At 35.6% G+C, this 20,279-nt stretch overlaps 1 protein-coding gene across 3 annotated transcripts in view; it reads right to left on the bottom strand.

Annotated features, from left to right (window-relative positions):
• Positions 1 to 20,279, bottom strand: part of LOC126850254 (LIM domain-binding protein 2) — a 69,318-nt gene that overhangs the window by 225 nt on the left and 48,814 nt on the right. For 2 of the 3 annotated variants that reach the window (XM_050593067.1, XM_050593069.1), the window contains exons 3-8: positions 3,952 to 4,054; positions 2,801 to 2,973; positions 1,960 to 2,163; positions 1,417 to 1,549; positions 466 to 590; positions 134 to 376 (exon numbers count right to left, since the gene is read on the bottom strand). In XM_050593067.1, the coding sequence (XP_050449024.1) occupies positions 134 to 376; positions 466 to 590; positions 1,417 to 1,549; positions 1,960 to 2,163; positions 2,801 to 2,973; positions 3,952 to 4,054 (981 nt within the window). The remainder of the gene's footprint in view (positions 1 to 133; positions 377 to 465; positions 591 to 1,416; positions 1,550 to 1,959; positions 2,164 to 2,800; positions 2,974 to 3,951; positions 4,055 to 20,279) is intronic. The other variant, XM_050593068.1, reaches the window with a different exon arrangement.

The raw sequence follows: 20,279 nt of genomic DNA, 5'->3' as shown, positions 1-20,279 counted from the left end.
AATATATTTAGTAGTGGAATCAAATATATTTTTTCCGCTTAAATTTATTTTTCTTTAATTTTTTGACCGTTTTTGATAATGATCTTTCAACATCCTTGCTAAATATTATATATAAATGAATAGTGCATGTTACCTGGTTACCGGGACCACCTTGTGGAGGACCAGGACCGCGATCTGGCGGCCAAGAATTGCCAGGTGTCGGTTCCGAATGGAACTGATGGGGATGCGGCGGTGGACCGCCGGCCGCGTCGTGACTATGAGGATCCAAATTGTTTGCGGCATCATATTGCGTGTTCTCCAGCCTCGTTATTAGTCGTTCATCCTCATCTCCAAACTCGCCACCCATCAAAGATGGTTCACCCACGACCATCACATCCTGGATCAAAATAAAGAAACATCTCTAGCTAATATCTGCCTTTTAAAACCTTGCGTACTCAATGATCGAGAAAACTAATTGAGACTTACCTGCGACGCTAAAGAAAAATTTGGCCCTGGCGAACGCTTTTTGCTGGGGGCGGGTGGCGCATTATTGCCCGGTCCCGATGTACTGCCCTTTCGCTTTCTTCTTTTGCTAGCTGGCCGCTGGGATTCTGAAAAAATAGATTCAGGTGAGCACGACGCTGCGCGCACTTGATCGCCACGCTTGGCCACGTGTAGCTACACACTGATAAACTTAAGAGCACTACCCAGCTGTGGACCTTTCTCATCATCAAAGGTCTCTGACACGCAGAAGCATAAGCATGCATCGATAGACGAACAAATACTAGACATATGTCAGGTCTATTTCTTTCACGCGCTACTAAATACTTTGCACTCTCAAGCGATTGTTATAGAGAAACATGCTTAGCATGATAATATATATTGTCGTAGCTGCTTGGTTCCACGATTTTATCAATTTTTAAAAATATATCAAAAAATGATAAATACATTCGAATTGCATAATATTGCAAGTAAAATAGGAATCGCGATGCACATAATGTAAGCGCTATAAAGACGGGCGCTAATCAGAATACGCAATGTCACAAGCAATCAAAATAATTGAATCATTAATATCTGTATTTGCAAAATAAAAAGTAAATTCACATTTCAATTTAACAGTAATATCTAATTCGATCATAACTTAAATATTCGTTAAATGTGATTATCAACTAAGCAAAGCAACATTGCATTAGCAACTCTAAAGTCATCAATGAGAAAGTGAATTTAATCATTGGATTCCTTGCAAAATCGGTAAATCTCACGCTTGATGAGAAGAAAACCGGTAGAACCAAGAATCGCGACAGAGTGGCAAAGAAAATCGACGACAACAGTACGTCGTTTCGCGAATGGTAAAAACCGATCTCGTTGTCTATCAGGATCGATGGTCGTTCGGCTTCACTGGCTGGTGCTTCTCATGTAAAGCAACTGTTCGTCTACCTCTCTTACCCGGCGGGGCAACTATCCTCTGCCATTTCTGGAACAAGGTTGTCTTCAAGCAATCGCGAGGTGACAATGCATACGCCTTGTGCCTCGACATCAGTTCCTGCATCGGCTCCAGAATCACGCATAACTGTAACAGAATTACTATATGTACTTAACTCAACCTAATAAAAAGTCGTTGTCTTTAACTTTGAGAATGTGAAATTTTTCTATTTTTAAGCCGAATTGGACATTGTACGTGTGTGTATGTGTGTGTGCGTGCTCGCGCACCCACACCCAAATAATTTATTAATAAAGAGATAAAAGAAAGAGAGAATATTTAATATTATAATTCCATAAAATAATTAATATAATAATATTTATAATTTATATCTATTTTCTATTCGTTTGTAATTTTTTAAAAATTCTATCGTTCTCTACCGCATAAAAATATTTAATATATAAATGTTCATTTCAATTTCAATGCAATCAATTTGGTACCGTGGATACATTAATTTCATTATTAATTAGGACGACACTTGCATTACAAAAGATACATACTCTAAGATAATTGAGGGTGAAGTTCGACATGCCCTGCCTGGTGATGTTTTTACTGATCTGCTCGAGCATCGTTGGGTCCTGCTGCATACTGACAACAGATCTCGGCACCAATTCTCGATGCGTTCTCACTGACATATGCCACGACTTTATCCTCATGAGGTCATCAAAGGTGAACTCCAATATTAACCTACCTTCCGTTAATACCTAAAATCAGAAATTCGAATAACAACATCTGTCTTACTATTTCAAAAGTATTTGATTTCGCGTGTCACTTTCGAGGAAGAAAGAGAAGACGTAGAACTTGAGCTAAGAAACAGTTTTGCAGAAACTACGGAAATCCAATTAAACTTTAATCTCTTTTATCTCTATATTTTTCTTCCTTTAAAATAAAAGAACAATTAATTTTTCTAATTATGCCAAATTAAAACATGATGCATATTCTTATAACGATCTAATATATATCTCTGTTAAAAATATATATTACATTTGTAAACGAGACAGGCAGAAAAGAAATAGGTTGAAAAACTAACACTAACGTTTGAATTCAAAACTTTGTGAAAAACGAAACGACGAGATACTCAATATATATATATTTTCATAAGAACTTGTCGAGTGTCGGAAACACTGCTCCATATCGGCAATCTTGCTAATATATTTATCCGGGTCAGAAACACATTTCTTAGATATATACAAATTTTTACATCTCAATATTTCTAGAAAAGATTTGAATTTAACTTTTAATTCCGTTAAATTAAATTTCAATTCTCTACATGTTAAAATAATTTTTTTTATTAGGTAATATAAATCGTGTAATATAATTCTGTTGCATGACTGTTCGTACCTTAGTATACATCGGTTTCCCATATTGCGTGACCATTGTGCACTGATCACAGTCCAGGGTTATACTGGTGTTATGAAACGACTCCTTCTGATTCTTCAAAGTATAGTAAAGTTCTATAACACCGCCATCGAATATCGAACGGAAGTACCTAGGTATTAACGTCCTTCCTATCGCTGAAAGGATAAAAGTAGAACCAATTAGAAATAAATACAAGAAACGCGAGAGAAAGACGAAGCAATTATTAAGATGGACAGTTTTATCTTATCGTTAGATCGATCGAGATGCGTTGTTCCGTGTTAGATACAAAATCTCCCTTGACAAATAAGACGCGTAGATGTACGCATCTTCGTGAAAAGTTGCCCAGAATTTTTATAACGCAAATAAAAATTAACGCATTTAAATCCCAAATCTTGACTTTACAATTTATCGCGAAAAACAGACAAAGATGCGTGATATAGACAAAACGCAAAAAGTAATATATATAAATATGTAAATTGGTATATAGCAATGGTGAGGAAGAAAATTTCTTCTTCTCTCTTTAATTGTAAAATAATGCATCCCGCGTTATCGCATCTTGTCTTACGACGAACTTGTCATCTATATCCGGGCGACAACGACATGCATCCGCAAGACATGTAATCACGTTGTCGCCGTATATTATCGCGACGGTGTGTGTGAGAACTGACATTAAAATCCACCAACTGCAAAATTGCCGCGCGGTGGCACGTCGTTATTTAGAATACAAGCGGTATCGTACGAGCTTGCCAATGATTAAGCATCAGTACAACAGATCATGATATTGTCAAAGTGTAAAAAATTATCTGCCACAGAAATCTATTAACGCAATAATGTAAATAACAAAAGCAAATATCGGAGAAACTTTATTTCAAAATGTCATCTTACTTTTCAAAAAGATGTTTTCGCTCGCAATTCAATTTTTTCTGCGCGTGCTTCTATCGATATTTTTAAATTAGAAATATTTTACTTTTACTGCAGCAATCTTTTGATTAATTGGATCTAAATATCATGAAAGAAAAAAATGTTTTCTCATCAATTTTATTATGAATTTTCAAAAATTCTCTCAATTCGAACACCACCGCCAAGTATCGACGAAACATAACAAATCTGCTCAAGTAATCAATGATACTTACAATATCTCTTCGGTCCGTCTTCCAAGCAGACATGAAGGGTAAGGGTGGCGTCCTCTTCGAAAAACTCGTTCGCGAAGGCCTCCCACCAAAGGTTGTCACTTTCCTGAATAGAGCAGAGAAAAAAAACAAAGAATTAGCTTGCGTGATATTTTTTAAAATTTTGTTTTCGGCGTATATATTGTCGCATCGATAATTATTGCGCCGATTTATTTTGGATACAATCGGGAGCGAACGAAAGGATTAGCTAGAGGGCAGAAATACAGCGAGATGAAAAGGAGAAGAGAGAATGAAGAGGTGACACCTCTCTCTCCTCCTCCCCTCAAAGATGCGCACGAAGGACGCAGAAAAGTCTGAGGAGAGGAGAAAGAGAGAGAGAGAGGGAGAGAGAGAGGCGCTGAATAACGCATGACTGTCTGGCTTGAAATTATAGCATTCCGCTCCCTCTCAGTCGTAGGAACTACCCCTTGGCCTTGCTGTTCACCACGCTTTCATTCAATTATGCATCTCCACCTCCACTATCCTCATAGCGCCCTTTCCAAGTCCACCTATCCCCGCAGGCGCTTCGCTTATTATTATTTTCCCGCATGCAGGTCGCCCATCATCTTTTCTCGCGCGCGAAAAATCGTTATTGTCGATAATTTTTATAACGATCCCAATTCGAAGAGCCGCAGACATCTCGCGAGTCGCTCAATCAAGATCCGTCTCGTTTGCAAAGCTTACGAAGTAACGCGTCCTTTAAATGTATAATTTTTATCTGATACATTTGGTATAAATTTAATATAGAATGATAAGAATTTTCTATATTCATTATATATAATATAATTTGATGACAATTAGAAATAGAATTCTTAAAACAATATAATTCTATATACAAATAAAGTCTTCAGAGATATTATTTTACAAGATAATTTGTAATAAATATGCAATAGACTGAAATGCGTTATTATTTCATTTTTTTGATAAAATATTATATACTTAAAAAGAGATTAAAAAACTAGATAATTAAAATGTTTCATTATCTTTGATATATTGTTACATTATAGTTTAATAATTATTTTAGTATAGAATTACATTAATCTTATTCTTCTCTTTCTTTTACACAGCCACGTTTATTTTTATATTTAATATCGATAAAAATCAATAAATATTACAAATTTATAATTTTACAAAAAATTATAATACATACATACATATGATTAAATTAAACAAGTTAAAAGATTAAAGGAGCAGCTCATATTACAAATGACAAGAAAGTTCTCAAATGAAATTACATTTGATATGATATACGAAATGTATTCCGAAATACCAATACATTCCGATGGATTGTTTTCTGAGCGCATTTATTTTCGTGATAAAACGCTCATTGTCGGAACAACAATTATCACGTTTGCCAGTGTAATTTATTATGCGTTTCCACCACCGCGCTTGTCCATAGGCACCTTTTAATTTTGTACATCGTTAAGTAAACTCAACTTCAACGTAATGACAGAAACAAACTGTGACATCGGTACGTTTAAAGCGAAGAATTAAATAGAATATAACGCTTTTCCTCGCGCATCGAAAGAGACGCTTCTGATCAAGCTATCTGACCAGAAATAAATAAATAAGACGCGAATCGAGTTGCACGAAAGAGATATCGTTCGCCAAGCCGAGACGAGCACACTACTCATGTCAAATCCGCATAGACAATCGGTTTCCGGTGCGGGCATCGACACTGCATTCGTGAAGATTTATTTCGGACGTAAGCTGCACCGTGCCAAATCAAGCAAACTGTTACCACTCCCGCGCAAATTGATATTTCTGGCAAGCGCGCCTCGGCCCGGATGGAGGAACCTCGAGATAGAGTAGAAGGCGAAACAGTGACACGATAAGTGTAACTGAACGAGCAAGAAGACGTTGCTCGACAAATAGACGATATTTAATAATGTGAAGCCGAGAGAGAAAATATTTCTCTCGAAGCTCGATTGCTACAAGTTCGGAAAATCATTTGAGTGACGCGATGAGAAATTAGCAATTATGCAATATGTATACGTGTTTTGTCATATACGTCTAATGTAAATGACATGTGTTTCGTTATATGTGTATGTTTACTATATGTAGTCTATTTTGACATACACATATATGTAATATATATGTATAGATAAAGTGGTGAGCTTAATTTTCAAATTATATTGCATAAATTTATATTTTAAATGTATTTTAACGTAAAAATTTAGTTTATGTTATATTAATTTTTTTTTTTCAACATTCATATTACATATAAATATGATGATACATATTGTATATTCAAAAACGCGTACAATGATTACTTTCGTCATAAAGAAACTTAATGAAAACGTAAAATAATAAGCTTCGTAATCGCATTTAATCAGTGTTTTCTTGTTTTATGTTAATCTTATCAGCGAATGAAAATCGAATTTCCCTCGAATTAACTTCAAGCTTGTTCCGAGTGAAAAATAATACAAGAGTCATATGAGTCACTTAATCAACAATTTTCAGTTAATTCCACAATTTTAAAAACTATTGAATATAAAAATTTAACATTTATCATGCGTATTTTAATAAAGTAATTAGTGGCTTTAATTATGTTGCGTTAATTATTCGATATTTCGAGCAATATGATAAGCATCCAATAATGTTCTTAATTTTTCTACAAAGCATTAATGTTTTTTTAAAAAATATATTACATATTATCGAATATTCAGAGATTGATAGTCAAAATTTAGCAACAGAATAAAATACTGGAAAAAATAAATATAATTATTCATATTCGTCAAGATTTTTGATATGTTCCTATAAATGTTTAAAAAATTTTGTAATATTTTATTTTATACATATTTCAATGATTTTTATATTTTATCAACTTTTATATATACTTTTACTTCTACTTTTTTATATTATTTATTAATTGATACATTTTACAAATATGTATGAAGAACGTCATATAATCGTGCACTTACTTGTTATAAAGAAATAATATTCGTTAATATATTGACTGACAGATATCTAATGATTATGGTAAAGTTCATTTCATTTTAACATGATGACTAGATGTTTTTAATTTACCTAATGTTAAAGATGTTTTGCTTGCTCTAACATATAGCCTGTGTTTTCAAAGTGTAAATATAATAAACTTTAACATCTTACCGTCATTCATGTTTCTTATTTATTTATTTAAAAAGCTGTAAAATAAATGAGTAAACAATGTTTTTACATACTAAATTGCTTCAATTTTATATATTAAAATTAAAATGAAATTTAGTGATATCTTTCTTACGCGTTTCCTTAGATACTGGGTTAACGAATAGAACCCATGAGTGAATAATGTATCTGGAAAATAATACCGTGTTTGCAATTCTATCCGTATTTTGGCCATTCTATTCCATTCTACATATTCGATCCGATAATTCTCTCGCCTTGAACAAAACCACCCCTCCGACAGTGCGCAAGAAATTCGCATTCGCATCGTCCTCGCTGCGGGCTGTCGAAATTCAATATTATTCCCGCAAAATAAAAATTGATTCTCTCCGTCATAAACTATGTATATGTCGCGCGAATGACAAGGAAATAACAAAAAGCGATATTCATATATACGTGTGTACTTTCAATTCGCCCAAGTTAATAACAACGAAAATTGCAATGGTCGTGATGCAATGTAATGCGAAAAATATAGGACACGAACACTGACAAAAACGCTCGACAAAAAAGATACTGCAATACATGTTTTTAATATTAAGAGCATTATTAACAAATTGCATAAATTCTGACGCGTCGCTCTTTGAATTTAATGCGTGCAATCTCTTCTAATTTATTTGCAAAGATTGAAGATTTTAGAGAGAAAGAGGACAAGAGTGATTATATATGCAACGCCTTTATATTATCATTAAAATGAACTCCGATATTATAGCGCGCAACAGCGTCTATAATATCGCCTTCAAAGCGACCGACAAAGATCTCAGTAGGCGACGAGTAAGGCAAGGGCGCAACGTGATTTTCACGCACATTTTCTTTTTTTTTTGTGTTCGTATTAGCGGCACAGTTAAATGTAATTTGTCCAGAATCGAAAAGAGCTCAGGAAAAAAAAAAGGAAAAGGCGAAATCTATGGTCGTGTTGAATCGCCCCGGACTCGCGTAATAACCGGATGGCGGCGCGACGCCGCGTTTCGACCCGGCTCGGCCGCCGAAAAAATGTCCGGCATCGAGTCGTCCCGAATTCCAGTCCGATTCCGACATACCGGACGCGCGACGAGAAAGAATCCAATGTAATTCCACCGTGTTACCAGGTAACACGGCGCATTGCGTTACTCCGAGTACGCGACGACGACGACGACGACGACGACGACGACGACGACGACAACGACGACGACGACGGCGACGGCAGTAGCGGCGGCGGCGGCGGCGTCTCGACGTCGACGCCGTATTTTAAACCCGTCGCCGGCGCTCGCGACGAATAAATTTCTTTTCATCGATTCGGCCGCGTCGACCGTTCTCGAGACTGCCCGCGACCGATGCGTTCTTTGCCCCTCCCCCTTCCCCTTTGTCCCCGGGTGACTCCCAAAATTCTCGCCCTTGTCCCCGAATTTTTCGACTGTACACTTTCATTTGATGCTAAGTACGCGGTTATGCTCATTGCTGTTTTATTTGGATTCTCGTCTTATATTGATATCGAAACTCCCATATTTACGTCAGATCGATAAAAATAAAAAAATCAGACAGATTGCATTTAGAATTAGCGCTAATACAAATACGCGGAGAGAAGATTTCGAGATTTTGTCTTTTGCAAAAAGACACTCGTTATAATTTTTCTCCGAGAATTGAAAGTAATTGTTATAATTTAGACTGAATTTAAATTTGAATCCTGTTATATTTGAAAAAAAAAAAAGTGTTGCATGTTAATTAGACATAAAGTGTGTGTTATACAAAAATTAATTAATTTATAAAATTATAAAAAGGAGAAAAAGAAATTATACAACTGATTCGCCGATATATAAAAGTATGCATGTTCAATTAAATTTAGTCAAAACTCTTATTTCGTGAATGATTTTTTGTATATTGCCGTTTACCGTCGCGTTTCCATAGTCTCGGCGAATAAAACGCTGAGAATATTCTCACGTGTTGGCAATATCCGAACGCGACGGAATTATATCAGCTCGAAATCCTAATTTTTTTCATTCCATTCCTCGCGAACTCGACCGATGAAATCCGTCCCTTTTTCATCCTATCCGTCCATTCTTCACTTTTGTGATTTTTCGCGCGTCCCGACTGGCAGCGCGGACTATACGCCGGGGTTGCCGTCAGTTCTTCGTCGGGACTGTACCACCCCACTGTTGTTAGGGGGGTGTGGGGAGACTAGGGGTGGTATATGATCGTGTATATACGCCGCCGCAAAAGTATTGTCGGCGCGCTCCACCTCTCGATTTTCTCGCGAAAATCCGTTTCGTAAGGAAATCCATGGATTAAGTGGCTGCGCGCTATATCGAAAATTCGGAAAAATTCCCCGCTACACGACCATCATTTTTGAAAAATTTCGAACATACGGTTCACCCGCAGATATATTTGATAGGATTTCTCTCTGGCGCGACGAGCCCGGACAAAACTCTTCCGGCCGATCGGAGTATATACGGCCAGGGGCGGCGGCGCGAGGGACGAACGTGAGGGGGGAGAGAGAGAGAACGAGGGGATGGGGGGTACAATATGGGTTATCGAGGGGGCCCCACCCCCAGGGGAGAGCAGGGGCCCTCATTTTATTACCCAGGCTCCCATGACGGTTCTCAACCTTGGCCGAACTTGATCCTCTCGCGCTCGGTAGCTCGTACGTTTCATCACGCACGAAACTTTTGCGTAAACACATATCCGAGCGAGACCGCCGCTCACGCCGCGGTATCGCTAGATCGAGAAGATATCGAACTGCATGTACGTTTACATCCCTCGAACGTAAGTTCGAAATGCGAACTCGCCCAACGGAAGAACAACCACGAAAATATTTGCTTCTATTTTTATCCCATGCGAGAATACAGTAGCGTGAGCGAGCGAGTACGATGTGACGGATGTGCGCGATGGAAAATGTGAAAAGTGTTCGATAACCGTGTAACGGAGGCTTTTGCATTCGATAACGTCATCTCGCGCAACGACGTCACCGCGCCGACACCCGCCGCGCGCTCCGGACTCGCTCGCTCCCTCGGGATCTCAAGTTTCCTCGCGGAAAAAACCAATTTTTCGCAGAAATTCGCCATTTCTACAGAACATTTCGCCATGTCATATAATATGTAATGCATTAAAATATTAATACTGCTTATTAGTACAGTGCGGTTATAAAAAATGTTCCAGCAATACTGAAGAATATTTTAGAATCCAGATTATTTGGTGAATTTTCTTAAAAGAAAATCTTAAGGAAAAATTTTCAGGAACGTTTGCCCCAATTCAGACTTGAAGCTCCAAGCAGAGAAATGAACTATGTACGTTGGTAATTTTAGATCGATCTTATTTTCACAAATATTTTATTTGAGATTTTTATTCGTCGGACAACTAATCTGTAAATTAAAAACTAATATTGAAAAAAACATTGCAAGGAACAATAAATTTCTTCATCGATATTTTTATCATTAGAAGTCCAAGCCTATCTAAAAATCTGTCGATAAAAGATTTTTCAATAAAACTATTCAAAATTATTCAATAAAAATATTTTGAATATGCTGTTTATAACAGCACCGCCTGCATCATCCATCTTCCGAACAAATGCATATTCTGATCGTATGAGTTTTCATTTTCAATTGTAAATACATGAAAATCCAAATTAATTTCTCTCCGCTCCCTCATTAAAAGTTACTTGTTCAAATGTAATTATTTTCACGTGATATTAACAAGCATGATTGCTTTAAAAGTTTGATACAAATCAGGATATATTATATACTATATATAAATAAAGAGATGAATTTCAAATATATAGAGAAACTGAAATCACAATCATATGTCTAAAATAAAGAAATTGATTCAAATCTCCTTTAATAAATCTTTTACTATATAAACCGTTAACAAGTCGCTATTCTCATTACATATTTTGCGCTGCCTTATCGTAATTGTGAAATTATCGCGTCCGCGTAACAAGATGCAAAAGTTGCGGATAAAGTAGCGGAGCAAAAAAAGACGAGTGAACACAAAAGAAACGTGTGTGCATGTAGAATCGCATAGCAGGCGTATAGGAAACACACGAAGGGTAAATGAGGCGCCATCAGTCACAGTCAAAATGCTCCACGTCATAGTCGGGAGTGGATCTCTCTCGCGTACGTCAAAGTCCAATGATGGAAATTAATGCACTTTCTTTCGCTGAATAACGAATACCAAAACGGAATGTCCGCGATCACGCGAGAAAAATTTCTGCTATCCCTTTCTCTCTCTCTCTCTCTCTCTCTCTCTCTCTCTCTCTCTCTCTCTCTATGATTCTAACTCATTCCGATGCATCGCGGAAAAATCAGTGATTAAACTATGTTTGAAAATATTGTTTCGAAAAATCATTATGAGGTACAGAAGCACAATAGATAACACAACGCGTTTCAAAAGCTATTTTGTATCTCATCAACATTTCTTAGAAAATAATAAAGAAAAATATGTTATATGTTCCATTTTTATTTTATTGGATTTCCTTGAAATATTTGCAAATCCATTTGAATAGTTGATTTTGTTTTTCATAAATACACGCTTATCTCCACATCGATAACAAGTTTCTTATTTCAAGCTTGCATGTGCTATATAAAATATATGAAAAAAATATGTTTTTACCTTCAATTATATGATATAGAGTTTCTCTTTCGCTTATGTACATCATATTTTATTAGATTTAAGCGTAATCAAGAATCTACGAATCTCCGCACAAAATACTTGGAGATATAACTGCATCAGCTGGTAGTGAGATAAAGTATAATCGCATGAACATTTTTATGATATCAATATCGATATGCATACTAATCCTTTGTCAATCAAAAGATTTATTTGCTGTCTTGTTTATCATCTTTATCTCATAATTTACTTTTAATAGAATCATGAAGACACAGACTTCAATAATTTTAGATTAATCGCGGACACTGATCTTATTGTAACTTAGAAATATAAATCATATAAATACAGGCGCAAAGCTTTCTATTTTAAGAATAAGATTCTTTGGCCTAGAAACAGAAAGATGTGTTATATACTCAGATATAAAACATTTGAAGAAAGTCACAGAACTTCGCAAATTGTTATCGCTCCAAGATGTCAATACATGTCATAACATATAATTAACTAGAGATAAGTTTCCGTGGCAAAATTTACGGCGATCGGAAACATACATAAATATCTCAGATCGCTTCATTAATTCAACGCGGCATAAAAAATGCATGACTGGACCGTACAATCGGTCTCAATAAACAGTATATGGAAGGTTACGTAGAGAAAATACATAATCGGCTCCTGAAAAACTCGTTTTCATATCGGCGGCGAACCGGTTAACAAATTTCTTCTTCTTCTTCTGAGATCGTTAATTACCGTTCGATCTGCAGATATGCCTGTCTTCGATGTGTATTGGAACTCGTTTAAACGTTCACATTGTAGACGGCAGGTCTCGTCTTTTGTCTCGCAACTATAGTCATCATCTCCGGTTTTTGTAACGCGTCTTCTCTTTACACGCAGCCCCTTTCTTTCTCTCGCTTCTTTTTTTTTTTTTTTCATTTTTACCCACCGTTACATTCGCTCGTATCATTCCTGCGACAAGATAATACGTTCCTGTCTTTTCTTTATTATCCTCCGTCCTCTTTTTTTTCCTTCGTATCACCCGCCATTTACTTTTATTTATATTTATCGCCTCGGCTTTATGCAAACTGGTCACTAACGTAACGCAACGCCAAGATCGCGACCATGTCGGATAAACGTCTATCATTTTATCGCTTCACGGTCTGATTTACTGACGAATTAGCTGCCGCTAATTGGTTTTCTAAACGAGGTCCAGAAGATCTCATTGATTTCAAAGTTAAGCTGAAAACCCATTTCTATCGTACAATCATAGAAAAATATGAATAATTATCTATTATTTACGATGTCGTTCGCAAATATCTTAAAATATAAAATCGAAAAAACGTGATTGCTATTAGCTATGAGATACAAGCGACGATAGCTCGCTTGGTTCATCGGGAAAGGCGGCACGTCGTGCCTCAAAGAAAAGAGAAGAGGCTGAGAAAGTATCCAAGAGAAAGCACGTGAAGTTCCGTTCGGTTCCAGAACACGAACGCTCGAAGACGTTTCTTTCTTTTCAGGTCTGACCATCGGAAGTTCCCTTCGATTTCTACCCTCCCTTCTATTAAGACTCTATCGGCTTCACATTGTTACACATTCGCTGCGTAATACTGGCTTCGAAAAAGTAAATGCGAAAAATGTTTAGAGATCATCGAGCGACAAATATAAAGAGAGAGAAGAATACACTTGCGAAAGATTGGATAGAAAGTACGATTGCCACCCGCACGGATCAATTTATTTAAAGATTCGGCAAGGGTTTGGCGTCTCTCTCTCGGCATTTGTTGCGGTTCGCGTTTCGTCTAAATTAATTTAAGCGATTTATGCGAAAGTCTTCACTTTTGTCCATCGTGGATCTTGATTTGACGCTTCTTCTTCTCTCCGCGTTAATTTAAATTGTAAGCGAATGCTAATAAATCTACATTTTAATGCAATTTTACATTTTAATACAACTTACATTCTATTCTATGTGCTAACTAAAGATATTTCATCAAGATATTACTGCAGATAATTATGAAATCTTTCATCACAAGGTATTTATACACATTTATCTGCTTCTAATTTTTCGTGAAATAATTAATTCTCTTTATATTAATAATATTAGACTTATATGCGAATATATAAGATTTTAATATATAATAATTGCTTTAATGCATATTAATGCATCACAAAATTCAAATTCGCTTTTGTATGCTCAGATATCAAAATTACTTCGTCCCAATTTCCCAAGCGACGTATTCTCTATTAAGACATTATGCGCATTCGGTTCTCATCCCTATCTATTAAATCTCTTTTTCCTAAGATAAAATCGATGTAATATACATCTCGAGACCGGCTTTATCGTAGAAATAGTGTTTCCTATTGAACCCGAGTTCCATGGTGTGCTGTGCATGCGAAGCTCTTCTAGTAGTAAGTCATTATATCGCTTTGAGGCTTCGTTCCAGCCGCTTCTTCCTTCCTTGATTTTATTATTAGGTATATTCTTGCTTCCGAGTCATACTTTGAAACTTCGTTCGCCGCGACCGATCTTAATATAATCCAGCGAATAGAAAACGCAGCAAAATTGCTCGAGATTTGACAGTGCGAATACGAAATTTTTACTTAATTCGTTCGATCGCGCGATTCTGCGAGGTTTTTACTTCACCGCACGCAACACGGCTAAAATTTTATTCATAACAAATATTATCGGCCCACACGATTCGTCTTGATTATTCCGCGTTTCACGCATCCGTCGCGTTAATTCCGATCCGAACCACCCGCCATATCCGCCGTCCTTCATAGTAATGTGCCACATTCTATCCGATTGTACTATAAGCTTCTTTCAAGCTTAGATCCTGTCGATTTGAAGCAGCGCGTTTGGAAATCGATTTAGCTCTAACCGATACTGACGAATAGAAATGGAGAGAGAGAGAGAGAGAGATGATAGAGAAGCCAAAATCTTCCTCTTATGTACTATCGCATTTGCCCGGAAGGATGGACTCATCCACTTCGATTCAAATTTCATCGATCTCGTACATATTCGCTTCCTCTCCGTAGATTACGGATTCCTCAATTTTTTGTCCAATATTTCTATTGTATTTTATTGTTATTTTGTATCGTTTGTTGGCGACGTTCTTCTTCTTTGCTTTAAATGCGACCCGTTTTTTAATTAAGATTCTTAGCCGACAATTTTTATAATAGAATACATTGAATGTTTTGTACGCGTTCAAATGTCACAATAATTGTGGAGATCTATATTAAAAAAATATTTAAAAAATATCTTTTTTGACAAAAATTTAAGATAGCGATGGTCTTTTTTGGACGCGCAATGTACTTCGCAACTTCTCAGTATGTATTTAACTTTCTTGGCAAGTGAGCTTCAAATGAAATTTCCGTTAAAGTAAAGTCGACTTGAGATTCACCAATACTTTGAAATTAGAACATCGAGACTTGCAAGTTTAAAATCTAGTTAGGTAACGTGGCTTAACATTAGCTAAAATCAGATGACTGACTTTTTTCCTTCATTGCCTACATCATATGTAAAAAAGATTATAGAGAATTATGTATTTGAAAAGAAGCAAGCAGTCGCATTAAGCTAGTTTTATCTCAATTCTGACTATTGCTCCAATTTGATCCAAGTATCTGAGTTGATCGCTCGATCAACACACTCATACCTGCCAGACTGCTTATTAACGGAGACGTTTTCCTTTGTGCAAACTAATAGAGAAATATGAATTTCTAGGAGCGTAATTCGCGACATTGAATCGTAAAAGCGATCGTTCTTTCTGTTTCTGACTAGTCGTTATTTCTTTCTGTACATGCCAGCTCGGTATTTTTTTTCGTTTCACCGCAGCTTTCTCGCACTCGACTAAATCGCTCCCTGCCTTTTCTTTTCTATCTTTTTGGTTTTCTCTTTCACTCCACTTTGTCTAGGTAACTCCCACTGTAGGTAGGTAGAACTACGTCAAACTTTATAGTAACGGTACACTTAGCAGCTCTCCGATCATTTCTCTCTCTCTCTCTCTCTCTCTCTCTCTTTCTGCCGACCGTGGCGATAAAGATCTGCCACGAATAATGTTTCAACAATCGCTAATAATTCTCTTACGCATCAAAATTAATATTTCCTATCTGTCAATTCGACTATCGAAGATAATATCTAAAAATAATTTATCTAAGTTCTATGTAACTATATGATTATAATAATATAATTTTATCTTTATTATTAATATTATATTATTAGTATTATGTAGCATATTTATAATACATCAATTATTATTATTATATTGCACATACAGTTTAGCACTGAGTTCAATGCAGTCAGATTAGAGTGTTGAATCAGCATCGATTTGTTTCGTAAGCGATTTAAGGCGAACTGTCAATAATTCTTCGATTCGATGACATTTTGCGCAGCACTGATCACTGCTTAAATTAAAATGCATGAGATTTTATCTGCGCATATTTCGCGATGTATTAATTACACATGGATAACCATCAAATGGCAGTAAGAGACTACGAAGTGAAATAGTTTATTTAGTTTATGCAAGTTATATGTTGCATCATGCTTTTCATCGTGTAAATTTTCTCATTTATTGATAGAATAGAGAGTTCGCTATATTCCTTATTTTTACAAACTCTCTATTTTTTCATTATAAAAATGCCATTCATTTTTTTGTTCCTCTTTCGTTTGTCATTCATCGTGAGTCCACATTTTTTTTTTTTTTTTGCTTTATTTAATAAAGAGAATTTCCGTTAAGTACAATACTTTTAAACAATCTTTAACGCAGCGTTCTTCCTTTTTTTTCTCTTCATTCCTACTTCGTACTTCTTTACTTTCTCATTCTTTATTTAACCTCCATCAATCATTCCCGTATACCTACGTTCAACGGAGTAACGGCTACACTGCATATATTTAATCACTGACTCAACTTTGATGTAATTAACTAGCATCGCTATACTATTTGCTATATTTAAAAAAAAATAAATATATATATATATATATATATATATATATATGTATTTCACGCATTAACATTCAGAATGCACGCTGAATGTTTTTTTTATTTTTCTATTTACACATTACAGATTTCAATCGCACAAACCTTGATCAGTTATTAATTTATTACTTATTATTAAAAGTCAAAGAGTGGGGTTAATAGCGGCTCGACTTCGAATATTCTTTTACATATAACAAGATGTTTTTCTGCGGCGACGTTAGCACGGATCTGACGGAAGTAGCGGAAGAAACGGCGGTGAACCTTGCAAACGCATGCTGACAACGCACGAGATGCGACGATAGCGCGAGGAAAGATGATTTATGACCGTGGGACACGCCATGTCGTTTGCTAAACTTCGCGAACGGCTACGCGAGAGCGTGTGCGTGCGTATATGTGCGTGTCCACGTGCGCGGGGGAGTAGAGAGTGGAGGACGAAAAACACGAAGAGCGGGGAGAGAACGAGGTGGAATGGTGAGCAGGGGGAAACTAGAGTAGAATTTATTTCGTGTTCTAGAGAGAAAGCATAGTAAGCCCTCTCTGAACACTATACATGATATATGAGAATATACACGACAAATAGTAAATACAAAGAAAAACTTACAAAACAAAAAAAGAAAAAAATAGAAAATATATGTATAATACAAAAGAAAATAAAATGAAAAAAGTGAATTGTAATCGAACAGCAAATTAAGAATAATATAATTCAATTGTATACGGAAAAATAGAATACGGAGAATAAATTGGAATCAAATTTTCTTTAATACACAATGTATAAATTATTTATATAATTTAATTTATATAAAAAAAAAGTTCTTCCGAAAAATTGATATTGAATAAAAAAAAAAAAATTTTACTAGAATATCTTATACATTTAGATCGTTCCCAAATGATCGTGATAGAACGAGGAACAGGAGATGAATGGTGCCAAAACGGGTTACCGCCACGGTTCGATAGGATTGTAACATTGAAATTTGGATCGCTGCCTTGCGAGGTTCCACGCCTCGTTAGCTCGAACGACTTTACGCGACCGTGTTTAAAAGCGCGCCTTGTACACACGCACCTGTCACTGTGATACGCGCAGAGTTAAATACGCATGATTCGTACACACGGTCATTACAACTCAATTGCAGTTTACGAGGTTTGTCCGTCGAGATCGTATGCTGGATCGAACACAAGAAGGCCGCGATATCTTTGACAGAAATTCATATATATTTTTTTATCCTTTTGGGGCTTTATATATGTTTGATGAAAATCGAAAGAGTTATTCTATGTATTCGTTTTTTTTTTTTTTTTTAAATTTAAAAATATTTTTTAACGCATCAACAAATTTCTTTGAAACATTTTTCCGAAAAAAATCTGCTCTAGTTCCCGAGCTTTAACGCTCTGCCTCGATTGTATTTTCCTGCAATTCTTTCCGACAGCTCGCGTTTGATCGCAGAACCTCCGGTTTACAATTAAACAATACATTCATGGCAGAAACAATCGATATCGCTGCAAGTTTAAATAAAGAGCACGGGACTTGCAATTTTTGTCACGACATAATGGCGCTTACATCGCGGCAATGAAAAAGCGTTTTTACACTTCTCATTCGAAGCCGCCGTTGGCGCGATTCATAAAATAAAACTAGAGCCACGCGAGTGTCCAGTCGGCTTATCGTAACCGCGCTGCGACATTAAAAAGCGGCATAAACGCGCGCCTATAGGTGTGTTAAATCTTTTTGCATTCGCATATATATATATATATATATATATATATATATATACACATACTTCAATTTAATCTCTATACGATACACTTTAATTTTAGAGTATCGGAACATCATCATTTTCGCATGCGCTAATATCGCAACAGCAAATGCAAATTTTTTTAACAAAAAGTTTATTTCATTTATATTTCGTTTATTTTCTTAAATCCATCGAGGCGCATGATTTCGTTCTGCTTTGTTGAATGCAAATGTTGTCGAATCGCCGCCGGTTTCGAACTATTGATTGCGTATAAAATCATTCACGTAAGTGCAGTAAATTTTATACAAAATCTTTTGTATAAAAATACAAAAAAAAAAAGAATAAACTTGTAAAATTTTATACATATTTGCACGTGAGTTTGGGTCATTTACAGGATCCATGAATACGCAGAATGTACGGCCCAAGTATGCATAAGTAAAAGCAATTGCAATATGTCGGTTCGATTCTGACCTTTTCCTTCTCCCGTCGCAACGATCGATGCGGTTCACATATATATGCGTTTATATATATTGACACGTGCACTCTCTCGCTTTTTCTCATATATGCTTGTATCAGCAAAATATAATTTGCACACACGCCCAATCCCCTATGCGCAAGAATAACCACAAAACGAGATAAACAAAATTTTCCGAATAGCTTTGTGTTTACAGAGATGATTATGGTATAAAAATGTATTTCGAAAAAACAAATATATTTTTATCACGAAGTTATTTTAAAGCTATCGAAACATTTTTTTGTTTTTTTTCTAGATTGTATGTATATTTCTTAAACATAAAAGATAACTGTGCTGTGCCTGAAAAAGATTGTGCATTTTCTTTTATAAAATTTATGATTTCGCGAAAGTAATGAGTGACATTAGAAAATGTCAAGAGATAATAATTTCAGATAAGAATGTCTATGTTAATTATCTTGCTGCAATAATAATACCTGTTATATTTATGATTTAAAACTAAAATTTGAAAAAATAAAGAAAAAACATTGTAAAAGTATTCGTCGCGAAAATCTGTTTGAAAACTTGTTCGCATAAATGGTAAGCGTGTGGAAAGATTTTCCGTGCTAGCACGTATACTTCACGCTAGAAGCGTTGACAGCTCGCTACTTTTTCGCCTCTTGCTCCTTTTATGCGATACTAACGCGCGACAGAAACCGAAGAATTTATTCGGCCGCTTATCGAGACCTCCCAGGGAAGAAGACCGGTTGTCCATCCGAAGATTAATGAACGCTGTACTAGGAGCGGAGGATCATTAGAACGCATTAACTTCGAGCACATTCGTTTTTTTTTCGCGCGTTACTCAACCTGATGACATATTGACCACTACTCGGCGCAATATCAACCTCGAAAAAGAAATACAGGTACTATGGACTGTCATAAATTGTGCATCGTTGGCAGGAAATAATCTTCTCGACGAACTGTCTTATGAATACATAAACATATGTCAAAAACAGCGTCAAAATTATTCGAGTTTAACAGTTTGTATTTAGAACGATTGCAGAATTTCAATCATATTTTTTGTTTTAATAAAAATGTAAAAGTGTACAAAATTATTTTCTAATTCAACAATTTTCAAAACTATTGTAACTGATTGCATGTATAATTTTTTTTAAATTATGTTATAAAATATTTTCTTTATTCTAAATATTACTCATATTATAATTTTTAAAAGTTAAATTCAATTAAAAATGTGTTATTATATGTCACACATATTGATTTGCAATTATGTCACTAAAAAAACTTATAAAAAAATCACTTTATAAGTGTATCAATTAAATAACTTACATGACTATAATTTATTTTTAATTAATTTTTGAATATTTTTGAATATACAAAAATCAAAAGTCAATTATGACATAC

Source organism: Cataglyphis hispanica, chromosome 6 (genome assembly GCF_021464435.1).
Source record: "Cataglyphis hispanica isolate Lineage 1 chromosome 6, ULB_Chis1_1.0, whole genome shotgun sequence".
NCBI lineage: Eukaryota > Metazoa > Arthropoda > Insecta > Hymenoptera > Formicidae > Cataglyphis > Cataglyphis hispanica.
This window is presented reverse-complemented; position numbering and strand designations above follow the sequence as displayed.